The sequence below is a fragment of the Danio aesculapii genome, chromosome 19, assembly GCF_903798145.1.
Source record: "Danio aesculapii chromosome 19, fDanAes4.1, whole genome shotgun sequence".
NCBI classification, from domain to species: Eukaryota; Metazoa; Chordata; class Actinopteri; order Cypriniformes; family Danionidae; genus Danio; species Danio aesculapii.
Window position 1 is genome coordinate 28,479,252 of NC_079453.1, and position 19,556 is coordinate 28,498,807.

The 19,556-nt window shown below is 33.4% G+C and overlaps 2 protein-coding genes across 2 annotated transcripts in view; both read right to left on the reverse strand.

Moving 5' to 3' along the window:
- sh3bp5lb (SH3-binding domain protein 5-like, b) overlaps positions 1 to 7,606 on the reverse strand; it is a 28,191-nt gene extending 20,585 nt beyond the window's left edge. Inside the window, exons 1-3 of the mRNA XM_056479077.1 lie at positions 7,089 to 7,606; positions 6,818 to 6,880; positions 195 to 323 (exon numbers count right to left, since the gene is read on the reverse strand). Of these exons, the coding sequence (XP_056335052.1) occupies positions 195 to 323; positions 6,818 to 6,880; positions 7,089 to 7,334 (438 nt within the window). The 5' untranslated portion in view covers positions 7,335 to 7,606. The remainder of the gene's footprint in view (positions 1 to 194; positions 324 to 6,817; positions 6,881 to 7,088) is intronic.
- A 1,568-nt stretch (positions 7,607 to 9,174) lies between these two features.
- Positions 9,175 to 19,556, reverse strand: part of gtf2h4 (general transcription factor IIH, polypeptide 4) — a 16,600-nt gene continuing 6,218 nt past the window's right edge. The window contains exons 6-14 of the mRNA XM_056480399.1: positions 18,447 to 18,555; positions 16,782 to 16,850; positions 16,541 to 16,624; positions 13,935 to 14,103; positions 13,727 to 13,857; positions 13,591 to 13,638; positions 10,202 to 10,280; positions 9,695 to 9,756; positions 9,175 to 9,612 (exon numbers count right to left, since the gene is read on the reverse strand). Of these exons, the coding sequence (XP_056336374.1) occupies positions 9,502 to 9,612; positions 9,695 to 9,756; positions 10,202 to 10,280; positions 13,591 to 13,638; positions 13,727 to 13,857; positions 13,935 to 14,103; positions 16,541 to 16,624; positions 16,782 to 16,850; positions 18,447 to 18,555 (862 nt within the window). The 3' untranslated portion in view covers positions 9,175 to 9,501. The remainder of the gene's footprint in view (positions 9,613 to 9,694; positions 9,757 to 10,201; positions 10,281 to 13,590; positions 13,639 to 13,726; positions 13,858 to 13,934; positions 14,104 to 16,540; positions 16,625 to 16,781; positions 16,851 to 18,446; positions 18,556 to 19,556) is intronic.

The following is a 19,556-nucleotide window of genomic DNA, read 5'->3' on the forward strand; positions in this document are numbered from 1 at the left end:
GTTAATCGCATTAACACACTCGCTCTTTCACCATAATGACCACTGCACTGAGAAGCGTTTGCGGTTTCAGCAGGAGGATTTTTCACGATAATGCGAGTGGGAATTAATTAGCAAAAAACAAAAACATCTTCAAATCATCAGAGAAGATATGAGGCACAAACATGCAATAATATCATGTTCTCTCTAACACACACCTCTTTAGCAAGTCTACGGGCTTCATAGTAAGGTCTGGCTTTCTCAATGCAGGCTCCCAGCTGAGAGCCCTGAGCGTTGAGTTTTCGTGCCGAGTCTGTAAGGATCCTCCTGTAGCTAGATCTCGCTTCCTAAATGAGTTAAAACAGAGATAATGAGAAAGAGTGAGAAAAACAACAGTCAACTTGACAAAATAAGTAAAATATCAAAGCAATATTAACATTTCATTTAGTGATTCTAAACTTGTGATTTTCAATTCAACGTGGCATACGCAAAAGAAAATGTATAGTAACAGTACTCAACATATAGAAGTACACCTTTCACAAATCTGTCTTTTAAGTTCATATTTATAATAGGAAGCTATACAATATTATATTTGTGCATATACATTAGATTAGTCAGTACTGAAGCCAAATCTGGAGCTTATCTAACAAAATAACTTACGATAACGATCCAAAAACTACTACACTCAAATTTATATGTTATTGAAAAATATTAAATACAATTTTTTAAAAAAGAGGAAGACTCAAGAGAAGCAAAAAATTGAAAAATTTAGTTGAAATTTTGTAGGTTGTAATTTATTTTGCGATATTTTGCTTGAATTTAATTGTATCATCTTTCACTTTCTAAACATGTTTGGTGACTAAAACATTATTTGAATAAATATATCTGTTTAATAAATTGGTTTTGTTTAAATGCCCCAAAACACATTGCCTATATCCACTGAGAAATTGATAAAAATATTCATTTTCAAAATGGGGTGTACTCAATTATGCTGAGCACTGTATGTTGCGATTAAAAAATTATAGTAAATATTCAAAAATATATTTTATTTTAAAAATGAGAAACCACATTCCTTATCTTTTTAATACCAAAGCCTGGGTGTTTTCTTTCTTTTTTTCCACCTCTGATATATTTTTTACTTGATAACATAAACAACATCAAGCCATAGCTTAAAATCAAACTGGACCACCAAACTATCAAGAGATTTTCATAGTTTGAAAATAACTTAAATATATAACTTAAATATAAATACACTAAAAACTGTGAAATATTGTTGCAATTTAATATAACTGTTGTATTTTATTAAATACTTCAATATTAATCTATTCTTGTGAAGAAATGCTGAATTTCCCTCCAATCTTAAGTGTGACATGATTTCTGATATTCGAAACTATGAAAACAGCATTGATTATATGGGTATATGGATAATTCGTGCATTTGTTTCTAACAATATTTTATAAACATGTAAACAAACATACCTAAACATATAAAAAATTTTTAAAAAGCTTTCATTTGTACTGTAACTTATATAAATGGTCTTTTGACCTTCTTTATTAATGATCACATTTTAATTTAATGTATTACTGCTAAATAAAATAATTGCATCTTGTCTGTAAGGTTTTTATATTACAGCCTTCAATTTTCCAAATGTTGTAAATATTGTGTCCTATAAAATTTCACATTCGGTTGTTTAATCGCACGACTGCATTATGTTCAGAAAATTAAATATATATATAACTTAATAAATCAGCCCTGTTACTCTCCTATAGCCATTGATCGTTACAAACTATATTAATCACCCATTATTTAAAAAAAAAAAAGAGACCGCAAACTCACTGAAATCAATTTTGTAAGGTAGTAGAATATGCGTGAGCAATAGAAAAAGTTCTTACAAATGTAATTAGATGTGATTGCAAGACATTATTTATCTCAAACTGAAGATCTCACAGACTGGGACTGATTTTAGGCAGATAGATGCACCTTTATTAATTATCTCTTATTTAATTTAAGACATTCCTGTTAAACAAAATATTTTGATCTTGTCTGTAAGATGTTTATCTTACAGACACCAATTTTCAAAATTTTGTAAATAATTACATTTTAGATTCGGTTCTTTATTTGCACAACTGCACTAAGTTCAGAAAATTAAAAATATATGACTTATTAAATCAGCCCTGTTACTCTCCTATAGCCATTGATTGTAACAAACTATATTAATCACCCTAAAAAAAGAACGAAAGACCGCTAACTCACCTGAACCAATTTTGTAAGACAATAGAAGAGGTGTGAACAACAGAAAAAGTTATTACTAATGTAATCAGATGTGATTGCAAGATATTATTTTACTCAAATTGAAGATCTCTCGCAGGCTGGGACTGATTTTAAGCAGATAGATGCACCATTACAGGGATCATTCACCCAAAAATTTAAAACACACTTCCTTATCATTTACTCATCCCATCCAAGATTTCGTCTATTTCTCTAGTCAAAAGGAAATAAGGGATTTTGAGGAGTGGATAGAGTGGACTTTAACGGGGGCCAACAGGTCGTAGGATCATATAGGTGTAAAAATCAATGGCTTTGATTGTTACAGGAGCAATCAATTCCTAAATACATATATTTAATATTTTTACCACCACAAATGCACTTCTCAAATTATGAAATCATATAGCAAAGGTCATGGATGACACTTTGTGGCCACAGCCTCCTAAGTTTTTCGTATGTATACTCCAGTTCAAAAAGGCATCTAATTTTCTCTGGCAACTACAAAACCAACTAACATCGTTGATTTACACCTTCTTTAAAGAGCGCATGACTTAAGTCTTTGCACATTCGATTTATAAACACTGTGTCAGTACTTATGCTTCTGTCATCCATGACTTTTCCAATGTGATTTAAAAGATTGAAGCCGCCTATTGCAGAGCTAGTTCAAATTGAGCATTTATCTTTAAAAAGTATAATTTCAGTGTTTCCTTTTTTACCTTTTAGAAAATGACCCATCATTTCACTAGGCAATACTATTGTTCCTCAGCTGGGGTTGTGTAGAGCCATTTGAACCTGCACTGAAACTACAAGACCTGTTCCCCGTTGAAGTCCACGATATTGAGAAAAATCCTAGAATATCTTTCATCTCTTAAATTTATTTTTGCACTAAAGAAATGCATCTACATGGAGGCGAGTAAATTATAAGGGTATTTTAACTCTGGAGGGTATTGATCCTTTAATTTACTCCCACTCAGGTCATCCAAGATGTAGACTTTTTTTAGCAGGTAGAACATTAAAGAAAGAGTCAAAACAACATATTCATTCAAAAACAAAAGGAAAACCTGCACTGTAAAAAATAAATCCGTAAAATTTACAGTAAAAAAACGGCAGCTGTGGTTGCCAGTACTTTACCGTTAAAATACGGTACAAACCGTAAAAGTAATTTCTCATTTTTACGGTAAACTACCGTTTTTTATTAATTTATAGAGGTAATATGTCTGTATTTTGAATTACCAACATCTTCACATCTTTGTTACACAGTTAGACACGTTATCACAGCCATATGCAGGTGGTGATGAGGAAGTTACATAATGAACCAACGCTCATCACAATCAACTTTTCCCACAAGTAGAAAAGTGTATCAGTGTATAGAAGGTGCTCAGTGTCATTCACACAGCTACTAAATACCAGTATGGTAACACGCATAAAATTAAAGTCATGAAATAAACATTGTATTTCAACATTAGTAGTAACATAAAACTGAGGAACAGCTTTTTCACCAGAGCTGTCTCCCTTTTGAACTCTGCCCCTCACTGACTCTTTTGCCCCCCCAATACACCCCCCACACTCCTCTAACTTATACTCCTCACAATCACTGCACTATTTAACATTTGCACATTTAAAGTTTGCACATATTCATTGCACTGATTCATCTATTTGAACTGTACATACCCACTGCACATGGACATTTGTAATTATGTTTATCTGTCTGCACACTTCTGCTATTAATAGCATCCTGTACATTTATTAATTTATTGTAAATCTGTTTATAGCTAATACAACCTGTATATAATGTTCATAGTACATCCATCTGTAAATATTACCATAATTTTTCTATAACTGCACTTTATAACTTATACCTGTATCCTGCACTTGCTGCTATTGCACTGCTGGTTAGACCGAAACTGCATTTCGTTGCCTTGTACTTGTGTAATGACAATAAAGTTGAATCTAATCAAAACATAAACCTCTAATGTACATAACTTATGAGGAAACAACTAAAAAGATCCATAGTAATGTCAACAAAAAGCATAAAAAGTTATGTGACTTACAGGGAATTCTGGGAAAGTCAATTTGCCGTATATATTAGGGAAACATACCGTTAACCAGGTTACGGATTTGTACTGTAGCATTTTTACCGTTTTTTACCATTGTAATCACAGCCATTTTTACAGTGTGTGGCTCATGACAATACACTGAGGTATTATGAATTAAAACAAGCAGTCTGTGCAAAAAACTGAACATTATTTAGGAACATTTGCTGAGGCTATGGATTAAAGGAGGGGTGTCCAAACTCGGTCCTGGAGGGTCAGTGTCCTGGAGAGTTTAGCTCCCACCCTAATCAAACACACCTGAACCAGTTAGTCAGGCTCTTACTAGATATATTAGAAATTTCCTGGCAGGTGTTTTGAAGCAAGGTAGAGCTAAACTCAGCAGGACACCGGCCCTCCAGGACCAAGTTTGGACAGCCCTTAAGGAAATAATAATCGGCAAAAAAAATTCTGTTATCCTGTTCCTACGGCATATGTTTTTTTTTAACATGTTTTTTTTAAAGATATTTTATTAACATTTTTTGAACAGTATCTCAAGCAAAAAAGAACCCTCCACATCAAAAGCTCCTGGTCAGCCCACGATTCAGCAAACATCTGAAAAACAAATCGCTTAAGCGCCGACATCCCAGCGTGCTCTAGATGTGGGCCTGGTAGCACCAGCAGTGCAAAAGTTAAAACGTAGCCTAGTTGTGGCTTAAAGGGACACTAAATAAGTTACACACTACTACATATTTTTGTGTTGCACGACTAAACTTAGTTTAAACGTAGCGCTACGTTCCAACTCAATATTTACAGCAGCCTCCTCCATCTATAATAGTAGAAAAGAGATGACAGCGAGATTAGTTTACATTAAGAAGCTCACGATGATAATAAAGAATGATCTTCCACTATTCACAGCCTTATTTTCCTCCTAAATCTCGCATGCATTTCGGTCTGCGAAAGAAGTGTTTAATTTTCCTGCAAGTAGTGTTTTGTTTATTGAATTCATCAATTAAAATGATTATTTCTTCATGACTGAGTTTTCTCTTTCATGTGTAGGATATACAGTTGAAGTCAAAATTCTTAGCCCCCCTTTGAACTTATTTTTCTCGTCTAAATATTTCTCAAATGATGTTTAACTAAGCAAGGAAATTTTCACAGCATGTCTGATAATATTTTTTCTTCTGGAGAAAATCTTATTTGTTTTATTTCATCTGGAATAAAAACAGTTCTTAATTTTTTAAAAACGATTTTAAGGTCAAAATTATTAGCCCCTTATCACTCTAACCTGCATAGTTAACCTAATTAACCTAGTTAAGCATTTAAATATCACTTTAAGCTGTATAGAAGTGTCTTGAAAAATATCTAGTCAAATAATATTTAATGCCATCATGGCAAAATTAAAAGAAACCAGATATTAGTCAATTAGTTGTTAAATCAGATAACAAGTTATTAAAAATAAGTTATTTATCTGTAACTTTAATGTTTAGAAATATGTTGAAAAACAAATCTTCTCTCCGTTAAACAAAAATGGGGGAAATAAACAAGGGGGGCTAATAATTCTGATTTCAACTGTATATTTAAAAAACAAGTTTAATGTTTTGATAACTTCATGTGTATTTTGCATGCATTCACGGCTAGAGATGCAGGTATGTGCGTCGTCTGTTGTAGTGACTGACTGTAATGTAATATACTATAAAAATGTAATTTGTCATGTCATTTTCATAGGACAGCTATACAGATGGATTAGTGGCAGAGTTTTAAAGCAGTTTAATGATTGAAATGTTTTTTTTTTATTAGATATTACGTCAATGCGACTACGCATGACTTTACAGAAAGCTTATGACCTACTAACTATGGTTTACCTTTAGAACATGTGGTGCAACTGAAGTAAGAACAAATTTAGTTACAAAGTAGCTAGTAGTTACTAAGCCCAAGTCCATGTTCCAGTTTAGGAAAAAACTTACAAACAGTTGGTGCAACCCTACCCTGAACAGTACTTTATATCCAAAGAAAACAAAGATATCCAAAGATCCCTTTTCAAGTTATAAAGAAATCTGTTTTCGAAACTAATGAAGATAACAGAAATAAATGAATTATTTGGTCTGACATGTTTACTGTTCTGAAATATTTTAAATGTTTCTTGAAATAAAATATATTGTGTTCAATGATTGAAAAAGTTGTTTGTTACCCAGACATTTAAAATGAACATAATTTAGGAGAGTGATAATTTATCCAAGGTTATCATACCGTCAGAATCTTATACTGGCCCATTCCTAATCTCAACATATTATTTTAGTTTTGCCTCTGTATGTTTTGTTTTCTTTATACTCTCAAAGTGCTGGTGGTAGCTGTTGACTTTATGAATCACCAAGCACCAGTTTCTTATAAAACTCTTCTATTGTTTTACTGAAGAAGAAAAAAAACAGACACTTACATCTTGTATGGCCTTAGGGTAAGTAAATTAACTACAATCCCTTTAACAATTAATACCACTGAACAGGTGACACTGTATGTTTTCAAACACAAACTCCGAAATGACTCACATCCAGCTGTAGTTCCAGTCTGTTGATCTCATCACTGGCCTGATTCAAATGTTCCAGCTCCTCCTGACAAATGGAAAACAGGGAAGGAAATTCACTATCATTTACTCTTAATAAAACGTTAACAATAAAATAAACTTACCTAAAAGACAAAGGGAGCGTTATATGAACAAATGCCAATTTAACCTGCTATTATAAACAAATAATTACGTATTGTGGATAATACGAGTCATAAATCAATGCACCTGTCACAACATTAAGTTTATCTCAATACCTGGATCCTTGGGTCCAGCTCTTCCTCATATTGCTCCTCATCTTCATCAAACTCAGCCTTATCTTTCTCCACCGCTTCCGTATTGTCGGTTTTGCTCGTGGTTTCCTCGTTGCCTCCATCACCGCTTCTGTTTTTCAGTGTGTCGTCTATTTCTCCAGCCTCCACCCCGGCGCTCTCCTCTCTCCACTCCCCTGACTCTGGCTCCCCGGATCCGGGGGGGTTCTCACGCTGCCGCCCCGGTTCCATCCGTGGCCTCGAGAACGACCCGTTTTGCTCTTACAAGTCAGAATTTGCAGGCGCTTAGATGTTTGCCATGCTTATAAATATATATTTACCCGAGAATTTGTCGGTAAAGTGCTACATAATCGGTGAATCAGTGTGAATTAACGGCGCAGGCGTGTTGTTTGCAGCGGCAGCGTCATGCCGTGGAGCTGACAGCGCAGAATGACCCGGGCTGAACCGTTAGCTTTACGGCTAACTGCAGAAATCACAGCCTCTCCAGAGCGCACTTCTCATCGCTCATAAACACAGCGATAGCGGTCACTATTACTGTCAGTGGTACTGTTGACAGTTCCCGTTTTTTATGTCTGTCCTCTTTTATTTTGTTCTCTCTCTAGCTGCCTTTTTGTGTCGGTCCTTACAAACATTTTCCATGGAAATCAACTTTGAAGTTTCTGCCTAATTTGTAAATGAATACTAAATTTATTAGGGCATAAGCAACATTCAAAATCTGTTTGTTTGCTTATTTACTTGATTTCAGATGTCTAATGACATTAGTTTTACTGTAGGGTAACAATCAACAAAAAAATAAAATAAAAATGTAAACAAAAATTGGAATTTTCACCTATAAAATGTCTTGTACAACATAAAACAATGCAAGTGAATAGGGTAAGTTATTATAAATTAGCCCCCAACTGTTCTTATTTGCAAACAAGGCATAATTCAACTTGCTAATTTACTAGAACTTATATCTGCACAATGCAATTCAATCAATCTTTTGTTTGACATTACAGTAAAACTTTATTTTATTTGGGGAACAATCGGGAAAAATAAGTGGAAATAAAATGTTTATAATCATGAAACTGGGAAACTGTGGATGAACATTCCTTAGTAAATTTTTCGGTATACATGAATGCATCTGTTTTACTTTTGTTGAAGTGGGCATTTATGTCTGCCATCCTTTAAAATGTGTTAAAAATAATCAGACACAAATTGATAAAGTGTAATTAAAAATATATGGTTCGGATGTTCTCTTCACATTACTTTAAAACATAAAATACAAGGTGAATATATGAAAAACCAAACTCAAAATTTTTGCATGAAAAGCTGTGCAAAAATATTAACCGTTCAAGGTATGAGATAGAGGGACCAGCATAATTTTCTCTATTTTTCGTTGTACTTCTCATTCTTTTTTTTTCATAGTAACTTTTAAAATCGTAAAATTTTTAAACAGTTTTCGTTCATGTTCTTACATCATGGTACTAAAAACAAATTAAATTTTTTGAAAATTATTAAAGTTATCTGGTTTGCAAATGAACTCTTTCAATTTATTTTGACCCTCTTTTTTTTTTTAAACAGTGAGCATACGGTTTCTAAAATACTGCATATATCTTATAGATACTTTTACTGTTCATTAAGAATTACATTTTATTTTGGGGCCATTTAAAAGGAGGAAAACCTGCTTAATAATTATGCACATCTAAATACAAGGTGTTTATTGCTTTCAATCCCCGTTTTAAATGACATATTACGTATTAATATTATTATATACAAAATTAATAGTTGTTATGAAGAATGATGTAGTTTAGGAGAACAATTCCAGTCATTTTTAAGGAGCTGTCCTAAACAGAAACATTTAATATACCATATATATTTTATTTCAATAATAATTCTTAAAAACCATGACCTGGATGTTTTTATAACATTTGCCCATTAAGACTAATGTATTCTAATTTATAGCTGAAACTGAACTCTGTTATTTTCCTCTTAATTACTTGTGACTGAAATGTAAATTTCATGGCCTAAATTTCCATATTGTCAATTTCACTGACTAGATTTCCATGTTATCAAACAAAAGCGAGAGCGCTCAGTGTAAACAGTGTTTATTTTGGTCAGTTTACCTTGGACAGAAACGTGTAGCAAATTTATACACTATAAAAGCTAAATCAAGTCAATAACAGAATAATAATGCACGTACTGTCACACAAATAGCAAACGGCTTCAAACTATGCATAGAAACTTTGTTTTAACCAGATGAACTTGCAGTAAAATGCATAAAAATAGTTTTCCTGTTCATTTCGAAGCATAAATTCAATCATAAGTATACAGTAGGTTCATGTAACCATTCAGAGATGAAAGATTACATGAACCTACTGTATACTTTGTTTCTTACTGCATACTTAAATTTTTTCCCTTATGTATGGCTTTTTTGTCTCTTCCAGAATCTCTTAACCTCGCTGTGTCCGTGAGGAGTCACCACCATGACCCTGTAAGCGGGATTTTGCCAAACCAGCACTCCTAAACCCTGCAGGACAGAGGTATATCAATCAGTACTCAATGCATTACTGTTGGAAATACAAGTAGGTAGTAGAAGTTGTTTTTTTAACCTGAGCCCTGTCCCGCAACACTTCGAAATCAGCCTGGGATAAAAACTGGTTGTATAACACTCCTGCAAGAAAAATGAAGTAGTTTAAGAAAACAAAACGCATCACTGAGATGTCTGTATATATTTAGATGCCATTTATGACCCTCAACCCCACCCTTATTCCAATGCAAATGCATTATTTACATTGCATTTCACCAACACATTTCTCATACAGTCTGACATTTACATTTGAGAGAATGAACCGTGTAGGTCATCCACGGAATTGAAACAAATTCTCCATGCTATAATATCATCAATTTGCAATTTTTCTTTTATATATATTGAAATGGAGACAGCCATTCCCAGAGGCTGCTTTTAAATGAAGCTGACAGTGTATTATTTAAGTCACTGAAATTACTAATGTAATATTAATATGCAATTGAGCTGTCTGAAGTAAAACACAAATTGACTTAATGGGAAATGCAAATTGGCTTTGGAAGTTATCTTATATGCACAGAGACACACTCACCCTCGGTAAACTGCAAGCGATCTTTCTCAAGCTCCCACAGTCTGATCTGATCTGTGATGGTTGGGGGGAGAACGGGGGTCTAAAAACAAAACCACACACACAAAACATGTTTATGCATGTTTAAGCCGCAAGTATTTACATACAGTAGCAGCATAAGATTTACATGATAAGAACTGGCATATTGCACAAGGGTGACACCTAAGGGACATGCAAGTCTACAGGGGACATTAATTGGATTTTAAAGTAAAGGCACATTATGTAAGATCTTTTTTCCATTAAAATACCCCAAAACCACTAGAACTGTGATATATATTTTGCTTATGCACTTATATCATCTAAATTATTTTGGAGAATGTTGAAATACGGAGATATAAGCAATTTTAACTAGTGACAAAGACTGAATTAGATATACCCTCGATTTCTGGTTTGGTTTTATAAAAAAGAGGGAAGCACCAAAGACATGTGTGCAAGGTTTGTGTATGTGACGACATTTTCAAATATGAATAAAAAAAATTACAATAAAACGCATACGAAAATGTAAGACTTCTTTACTCTGCTTCATACTACCATGATAATAATGCTTTCTGCAGTTTCCCGATGTAACGAAGATGACAACTTCCATGATTTCACAGTCAGAGTCATCAAACAACGCCTTTGTTTGTTGTGAATATGCGCCCTCTAGTGGCAAAAATGACATATTACGCCTTTAAGCATTTGATTTTTAAATAACTAAAACAATTTTAACTAATTCAATAGGTATAATTTACTTGCCCTTATGTAATTCCAACCCACTAAGGTTTGATTAATCTTTGAAATACTATTAATACTTTTAAGAGCGAGTTTTTTGCTATTTTAGTGAAAACTTAGAAAATCCATGTTCTAGTTTTATTTATTAGAAGCTACAAAAATGTTATGAAGTCATTATAAAACAAATCCATATGAGCCAAGCAGTTTAATTCAACTCTTCTGAAGAGATATTATTGCACTTTTTGAAAAAGAATTACAATAACTTTGTCTTCATTTGGATATACACATGTCAATCCTTAATAAGTGAATAAAACCCTAAAGAGATTTAATTTTAATAACATATAAACACACGTACATACACTGATCTGAACTGCCCAAATTCTTTGTGGCACAGATTTAAGGTGCTACGTCCTCAGAGATTTTGCTTCATACTGGCATGATAGCATTGCACAGCTTCCTGTAGATTTGTCAGATGCACATCTGTGATATGAATCTCCCATTCCAGCACATCACAAAAGTGCTCTATTGGATCGAGATCTGGTGACCATTTGTTGTTTCAAAACCTGTTTGAGATGATTTGAACTGTGACGTGGAGTGTTATCCTGCTTGAAGTAGCTAGCTATTACAAAATGGATACACTGTGATCATAAATGGATGGACATGATCAGCAATAAAATGTCACTAGCTGTGACTCTTGTCCTAAAATGGTTCTAAGAGGCCCAAAGTGTGACAAGAATAAATTACATGAATAACTACACCACCAACTGTTTATACAAGGTAGCATGGATCCATGCTTTCTTATGTTTATGGTGAGTTCTGACCCTTCCATCTGAATGTCACTGCAGAAATCATTGCAGTCCCATCAGACCAGGCAGCCTTTTTCCAATCTCATGTTTTCCAGTAATAGTGAGCCTGTACAAAATCAGATATGGTGGATTGTCTTGACCACGCCTACATGCTTAAATACAACGAGCTGCTGCTATGCAAAGTATACACAAGTCACCAACAAGTGTGTAACATCACATTTGAAAACCCTATACTCGAAAACCAATGACCTAGTTAACCTAGCTTTTAACCTCAAGCTTTTAAATTGCACTTTAAGCTGAACACTATTATCTTGCAAAATAACTAAAATTACATGTACTGTCAACATTGCAAAGACACAATAAAAAAAAACTTTTAGGGCTCTATCTTAATGATCTAGGTGCAAAGTCTAAAGCGAATGGCACAAAAGCATTAAGGGCGTGTCCGAATCCATTTGCTATTTTAAGGATGGAAAAATATGATTTGCACCAGGGCGCATGGTCTAACAGGGTTGTGCTTAATCTCTTAATGAGTTATGGGTGTTTTTTGAGCAGAACATGCATTAAACCAATCAGAGTTTCATCTCCCATTGCCTTTAGGAGTCAGTTGCGTTGCGCCATGGCCATTTGCCATTTACACACTGAACTTTGTAAGAGGAAAAATTGAATGCTTCACTAGCGAGAAAACAGTTAGGCAGACCATCTGCAGCGCAAGGATAAAGAATGAGCCTCCTCCATTCAGCCTCTTTACTTTCTCTTTACTTTTGTGGATAAGGAAACGGTGTTGTAACACTCCACTAAAGACATTTCAAGAGTTCCCACTTAGATATGCTTGGCGTATAAAGCAGGTTTGGCATGCTGTCCCGGGAGAGAACCCTGAGCTCGGAGATATTTGAGCCCAGGGCTCCCGCCCGGTCGATAAGCATATCAGGAGATCCGAGATCAGGTAGGTCTCGAGAGCTCCCCCTTTTTAGAAAAGGGAGGAAAAGGAGGAGAAGGGGTGGAAGGGGGGATTCTTCCAAACGAAGATAAAACATTAGGGAGAAAATTATCCATTTATAGTAAACTAGGATCACTCTGATTGGATTATTACTGATTACAGATGAGTGGCCAGACGTGCTCAATCATATCACGTGCTCCTCTCGAAATTAGTTTATGAAACCTCACTTATTAGTCTACATATTTATTGTTTTATTTATTGTTTGTTAAGTGCAAAGATTTGTTTCAAAACTATTTTTAAATTCAGTTCTAATTTCCAGCAAACAAATAAATGAACAATAATAATGAAGTGTGCTCAAACAACTAAGTTATATCTGAACACACACCCTATTCTTATGCCCCATGGTGATGCAAATGTCTCCAAAACCGGACAGGATGACAAATCTAAAATGGTTTTTATTAAAACAAATATAAATATGCAAATAATAAATAATTCTGCTAATAATAAGAATAATATTAATATTATAAATGCAAATTGTTATGAATAAACGGACATGTTGCGAACATTTAGTCTTTTAAACACTACTAAGGAGTAAAAACCTCATTTTCCACACTTTTTTCTTGACTCCTGCCATTAGTATTTATTTTGAGCTCTGGGTTCAGCTTTGGAATGGAAAGGAGGGGAATGCATACAATAAATGTGATTTATGTTTTCAATATGTTTTGCATACTATACTATAATAATATATACTATAATTGTGATAATTACAGTATACTGTGTAGCCCTATAATTAATGTTTTGCTAATACCTAGAGTTCTACATTCATTTTTCACACATTTCTAAACCTCAACAAGTATGTTCAGTTACCACGTTTTACAATTAAACCTACTACCAATTACCTGTTTAAGCATAACTGGGTGTGCTCGGGTCCGTAAGAAGTGAATGATCTGAAAAATAAAATGCATATCAAAACAGCCCTTTAAAAAAAAAACAAGACAAACCAATGTACAAATCAACAGGTGGTCTCTCCCTCACCTGCTGTGCGGTGATGCCATTACTGATGGCCTGTTGCACAGACTCTCGAGTCACCTGTGCAACCACCAGGTTAGGAAAGCGATACAACATCTCACTAAACAGAGCAACGAGTGCAATCTGGAGTTCAGAGTCTGTCAGGCAGAGAAAGAGTTAGAGATTCTGTGAATGATCTTGTACAATCGTAGACAAATATCAGTGTGTGACATACTTGTATAGGCATATATGCGATAATTAGTTTCTACAACGATGAATCCAGTGTCTCCTGTTCCTGGTATGGCTCCCAGTGCAGAAGAGGCAGATCCCGAGGCTGGGTTTGCAGTGACTCCTGCAGCGAGAGTTATGGCCAGTCTCGTAGGGTAGTACCTTCTTGACTTCCTCTGGGGAGAAAAAGATACAGGGAGTGATGCAAAGCAGTGCAAGTGCTTGTTTTTACATTAGCATACACTACCAGTTTAAAGTTTGCACAATTGTTTAATGGTTTTGAAAGAAATCTCCTCTGTACACCAAGGCTGCGTTTATTTGGTCAAAAATACAATTTAAGTGTTATTATTAGAAATGTGATTTCAATTTAGAGAAGCTGTTTTCTTGTGAATACATAAACTACTGGTCAAATGTTTGGGGTCAGTAGAATTTTTTAATGTTTTAAAATAAGCTTATCCTGCTCACCAAGGCTGCATTTATTTTACCAAAAATACAGTACAAATTGTAAAATTATGAAATGTTATTGCACTATGAAATAACTGTTTAAAAGTAGTTTATCATTTAATTTAATCATTTATTCCAGTGATTTAAAGATTAATTTTCATCTTCATTACTCCAGTCCTCAGTTTCACATAATCCTTCAGAAATCACTCTAATACTGATTATTATTATTATTATTATTATTATTATCATTAATGTAACAGTAATAAAAGTAATCAGGTATCTTCTCTCCATTCCATATTCGTTTTCGAACAAAAATAGGAAAACTAAGAAAACGGCTGTATTTCGGTTTTTCTTTTGCTCGCAAAAAAAAAAAAAAAGATCTTGGCTGAATTTTCGTTTTTTGGTTTAGGGCAGGAAAAAGGATAAAAGACTTTAAAATTCATGATCCACATGTAGGCGACGCCCTCAAAATAATAGTCCTCTGGGGATCAGCATCCAGGCTTTCAATTATTATTTTATTATTTAATTATATATATATATATATATATATATATATATATATATATATATATATATATATATATATATATATATATATATATAGAAGACTATTACTTTGAGGGTGGTGTCACGAGCTCAGATTTGGTTGGCCAATCAGAGGAAAAAAAGGGCATTTCAGCACTGCCTACATGTGTATAATGAATTTTAAAGTCGTTTACGCATTTTCCTACCCTAAACCAAAAAACTCAAATTGAGCCAAAATCTTGTTTTTTTTGTTTTTGTGAGCAAAAGAAAAACCAAAAAACAGCCATTTTCTTAGTTTTCCTTTTTTTGTTCGAAAACGAATATGGAATGGATGGAAGATACCCTGATTTGGAGTAATAATTTTATTTGAAACTACAGACAATAAGTAATAAATAAATATTTCATAAAGTATTCAACATGTTTAATAAATGTCGCTTTGATAAAAAAAAATTCTTTAAAAAATACATGAAAAAACTTAAAAATTGACCGATAGTGTATATTTTTAAATGTAGTTAAAGGGATAGTTCACCGAAAAATTGTCATCGTGTACTCACCCTTTACTTGTTACAATCCTTATTGATTTTCTTTTTTTGTGCTGAACACAAAAGATGCTTTTTTGAAAAATGTTGGTAACTAGTAACCATTGACTTTCATAGTATTTGTTTTTTTATGGAAGTTAATGGTTATAGGTCAACAAAACTTCTTGAGGCAGAGTAAACAGTGAGTAAACTTGCAAATTTGGGTGAACTATTGCTTTGATTGCTGTGATTCAAAGCTGAATTTTTATCATCGTTATCTTTTTTGGTACTTAAGTTTTTGTTGATTCTTTATTTACTTTTTTTTTACCACATCAGCAGCTTATATTCCATTACAAGGCAAGATCAATATACACAAAAAAAAATTATATAATGACATGATAATTATAATATATATATATATATAACTTCATAAATCAATAAGATTAATAGGTGATAAAAATACACTTTTAATTTTACATTAAAAACATTTTTAAAAATTCCACTGTGATATACGATACATACTGTAACTTAAAAGTCGTTCTTCCTGGAGATGTATTTAAAAACATCCAAAATTCTCTTAGTATAAAATCTTTGTCAAGTAATCTTGAATTTTTGTAAATTTTGTGAAAATGGTGGGATATTTTAATTAGGGAATCTCTGATGAATAGAAATTTAGGTAACAACAACAATGACAGTTGTAAATTAAAAATGATATTAAACATTTACTTTTATCCTTGATGATTGAAAATATTTGTATAAGACTAAAAAAACTAAATAAATTAAAAACATACATTTTCTGGATTGGCACAACATTGCCATTTTCACAAAAATACATAGTCGCACAAAGAAAAACTGATTCTTATCTAATTTATATACTTTTTAATATATTTCTTACTCAAAAATAATGCATGCATGTGTGTGTGTTTGTGTATTATTACAATCTATATTTGTATGTAATAATAATAATTTAAAATAGTACCGATTTTAATATGCTTCATTAAATGAATTCAGCCCCAGTGAGCATAAATATCAAATAAATTAAAATAAATTCCACGTACACCATTTAAAAGTTTGGGACACGATTTGATCTTTGATCTAAATTCAGTATTTTTACTAGATGACAGACCTTTCTTTGAAAAACCAGACCAAACTCTCGTAGATGCTGCAAAAATGTGAGCAGGGACTCGCTCATGCCCTCCACAGAATAATCCTGCAAGAAAAACAACAATCAGACTACAAAGCAAAACCTTTTAATAACCAAACAGAGAAAGGCAGAGTGGCTTCTTTAATTTAATTACGATAAGTAATAGCTTTTATCTATGACTCATATGTTATTCTGGGCGTACTGTAGTACAAGCGGCACTCACCCTACCAAGAGTGGAAAAACTCAGCTGGAACAAAAAGGAAAGAATCTCCACCAGGTCCATTCCTCTCGACTATGAAGGAAAGAGATTAGACTGTTAATAAGGAGGTGGAACCACATTTACATGAACAAACAGACTGACAGAATGAAAAGTCATGTAAACAAAAATTATCAGACTGGAAGAAGAGGTGCGAGTCCTGAATAATTCACTATTGCCATGCAAACATTTGTATTCCACAATCATATTCATTAAAATATTTTTTGTGCACATATGCAATGCAGTGTAGGAACTCTCATCCCACAGTCTTTACCAAGTACTCTCATCCAGACGTCTAGCAATTGAAGGAATCAGCATGAAGCCATGTGTTTATATAAGATAGAGAACCCATTTTTTGGTTGCTGCTTCAAATTTTCTACTTTTGTTGAGTAAGGTTGGCAATGCAAGAATCCTTTTTTTCTTCAATATGTTAGAAAGTGAAAAGCACACTGTTGTGCCATGTTAAGTTGTTTATCTTTGTCTGACAGTACTCAGGAGCTTCATGCTGCTATGCACAAAGTTTATTCATAATTTTTCTACTGGGTTTGTATGAATCTGCAGTCAAAGTAATACATGGCTTATGATAAATACATCATAGTGTATGGCATATTTAATGTAAAGATTACAGATGGTTACCAAACAACAACAAAATGCATTCTCATACACAAATTACAAGTATATGCATTGTATACAAGGGATATATAATATATAAGGGACTAAGCTGAAGGGAAATAAATAAATGAATACACCTATATATAAACCTATGAAGATATATTTTCAATCATCTATGATTTTCTTATTTTAAACTGTCTTGCTGTTTTTATATTATTTTAGTCTGCTTGAGTTAGGTTCTAATTGTTTTATATTTTTCATTTTAGTTCATTTTAAAATGATTTGTAATAATTCTAATATTAATTATCCAAATAATTCTAATAATTATCCACATTTTTATTTAAACAAATATATTAATAAACAAAATACACATAAATAAATACAAATTATCCAAGTAAATACAGTATTGTAATCAGTAAAAATGCACTTATGTAACTTAATAGAAACATTTTACAAATAAATAATATCTATTTTTCAACAGTATAAATAGAGACTTTACATAAACTGATTCTTACAAGGATATTTACTGGTCCATGGCATTTAATAGATTATTGAACATTAAATCATTTACTGCTCCATGGCATCTAACGGATTATTAAACATTAGATCACTCTCCTCTAAAACTCTTTTTGTTAATGACTTGATAACCAATCTAAAGCTAGATGCACTTTGTCTAACAGAAACCTGGCCAAAACCAGACGATTACATGACTTTAAACAAGTCTTGACCTGAAGGATATCATTATCATATCAAACACAAGCTTTGTCCTAAAGGGAAAGGTGCACTTATTTAACTTTATAGAAACATTTTACAAATAAATAATATCTATTTTTCAACAGTATTTAATGGTCCATGGCATCTAAACAATGTAAATCCCCTGTCTTGAACAACAATAACAGAATATTAAGAATAATTTAAAAAATGACATCAAAACTTCATTAGGCACTTGTGACACTTATCAAAATCTCACTCCAACCACGAAACCAAATTGTGCAAACCTGGATTATCACACACACTGACCTGTGCTGTTTTGAGGTACTGCAGGGTGAAGTACCACAGCTGAGATGCTGTGTCCAGCAGCAGGAACTGAAACCCTGCAGATGTGATGCATGGAGCCTCGCCAGTCTCGCTGAGGAATAAAAATATACATATATCTTTTGACCGTCTAAATCATTTTTTTCAGGTTTCAGAAAGTCAAATGTAAGATTTTTTTAGACCCTTACTTATATGAATAAGTTTTAAAAGGTGACCAATTATGCCCTGTTTATAATATATTAAATAAATCTTGTGTCACCAGAAAGTGTCAGTGAAGTTCAAGTTGGAAATACTCCACAGATCATTTATTATGGCTTATCAAACACCTATTTGTGGGTTAGCTAAATCACAGTTGTTTGTGTGTACCTTTAAATGCAAATGACCTGCTGCTTTTCACAAGAGGGTGGAGCCTTAACATGCTCTTCTGACAGAAACAACAAAACCAATGCAATCTCAAGGCAATTCGTAACCTTTTGATTTAGTGGCTAACTTATCCAACCACATTCGTCCAATTTAATATGATTTGCTCATCCCCCAATGAGGGGTTGAGTAAAGGTTGGGGTTTGGGGGCACACCTCTTTTGAGTGAATTCCACTTTTCTGACTGCGAGTTAAATAGTTACATTTACTCATGAGATTGAGCTGACAAAACAAACAAATCTAACGCAGCCAACATGTAAGAAATGACCAGTAGCGGATTAAAGCCTCACATGTTTGCAGTCGGACAATGATGAAGAGGATGAGGTTATAACTTCTAGATGGAATCAGAACATTTCTAAAAAGCTAGTGGAAAAATTTATGTAGTTGTTTTGAAGTAAAGTTGATTTAACCCATTGATAAATCATGATGTTGGTCTCACTTGTTGTCATAATACAAAAAAAACTACATTTGGACTGGTGAAAAACAAAAATACAACTAGGGCTGTTGCAACTATGGTATTGACAACCCAACCGCAATACATCAAATCTGAGGTCTCATCTTGCTGTCATCCAGCCATCAAAGTGCAGCTGCCCTACAAGCATAAAGTCGAGGCACATCCTCAAAAAGACAACTGAGTTCGGCACCAGCTGACAGTTTGGAGTAGCTAAAGCCTTTG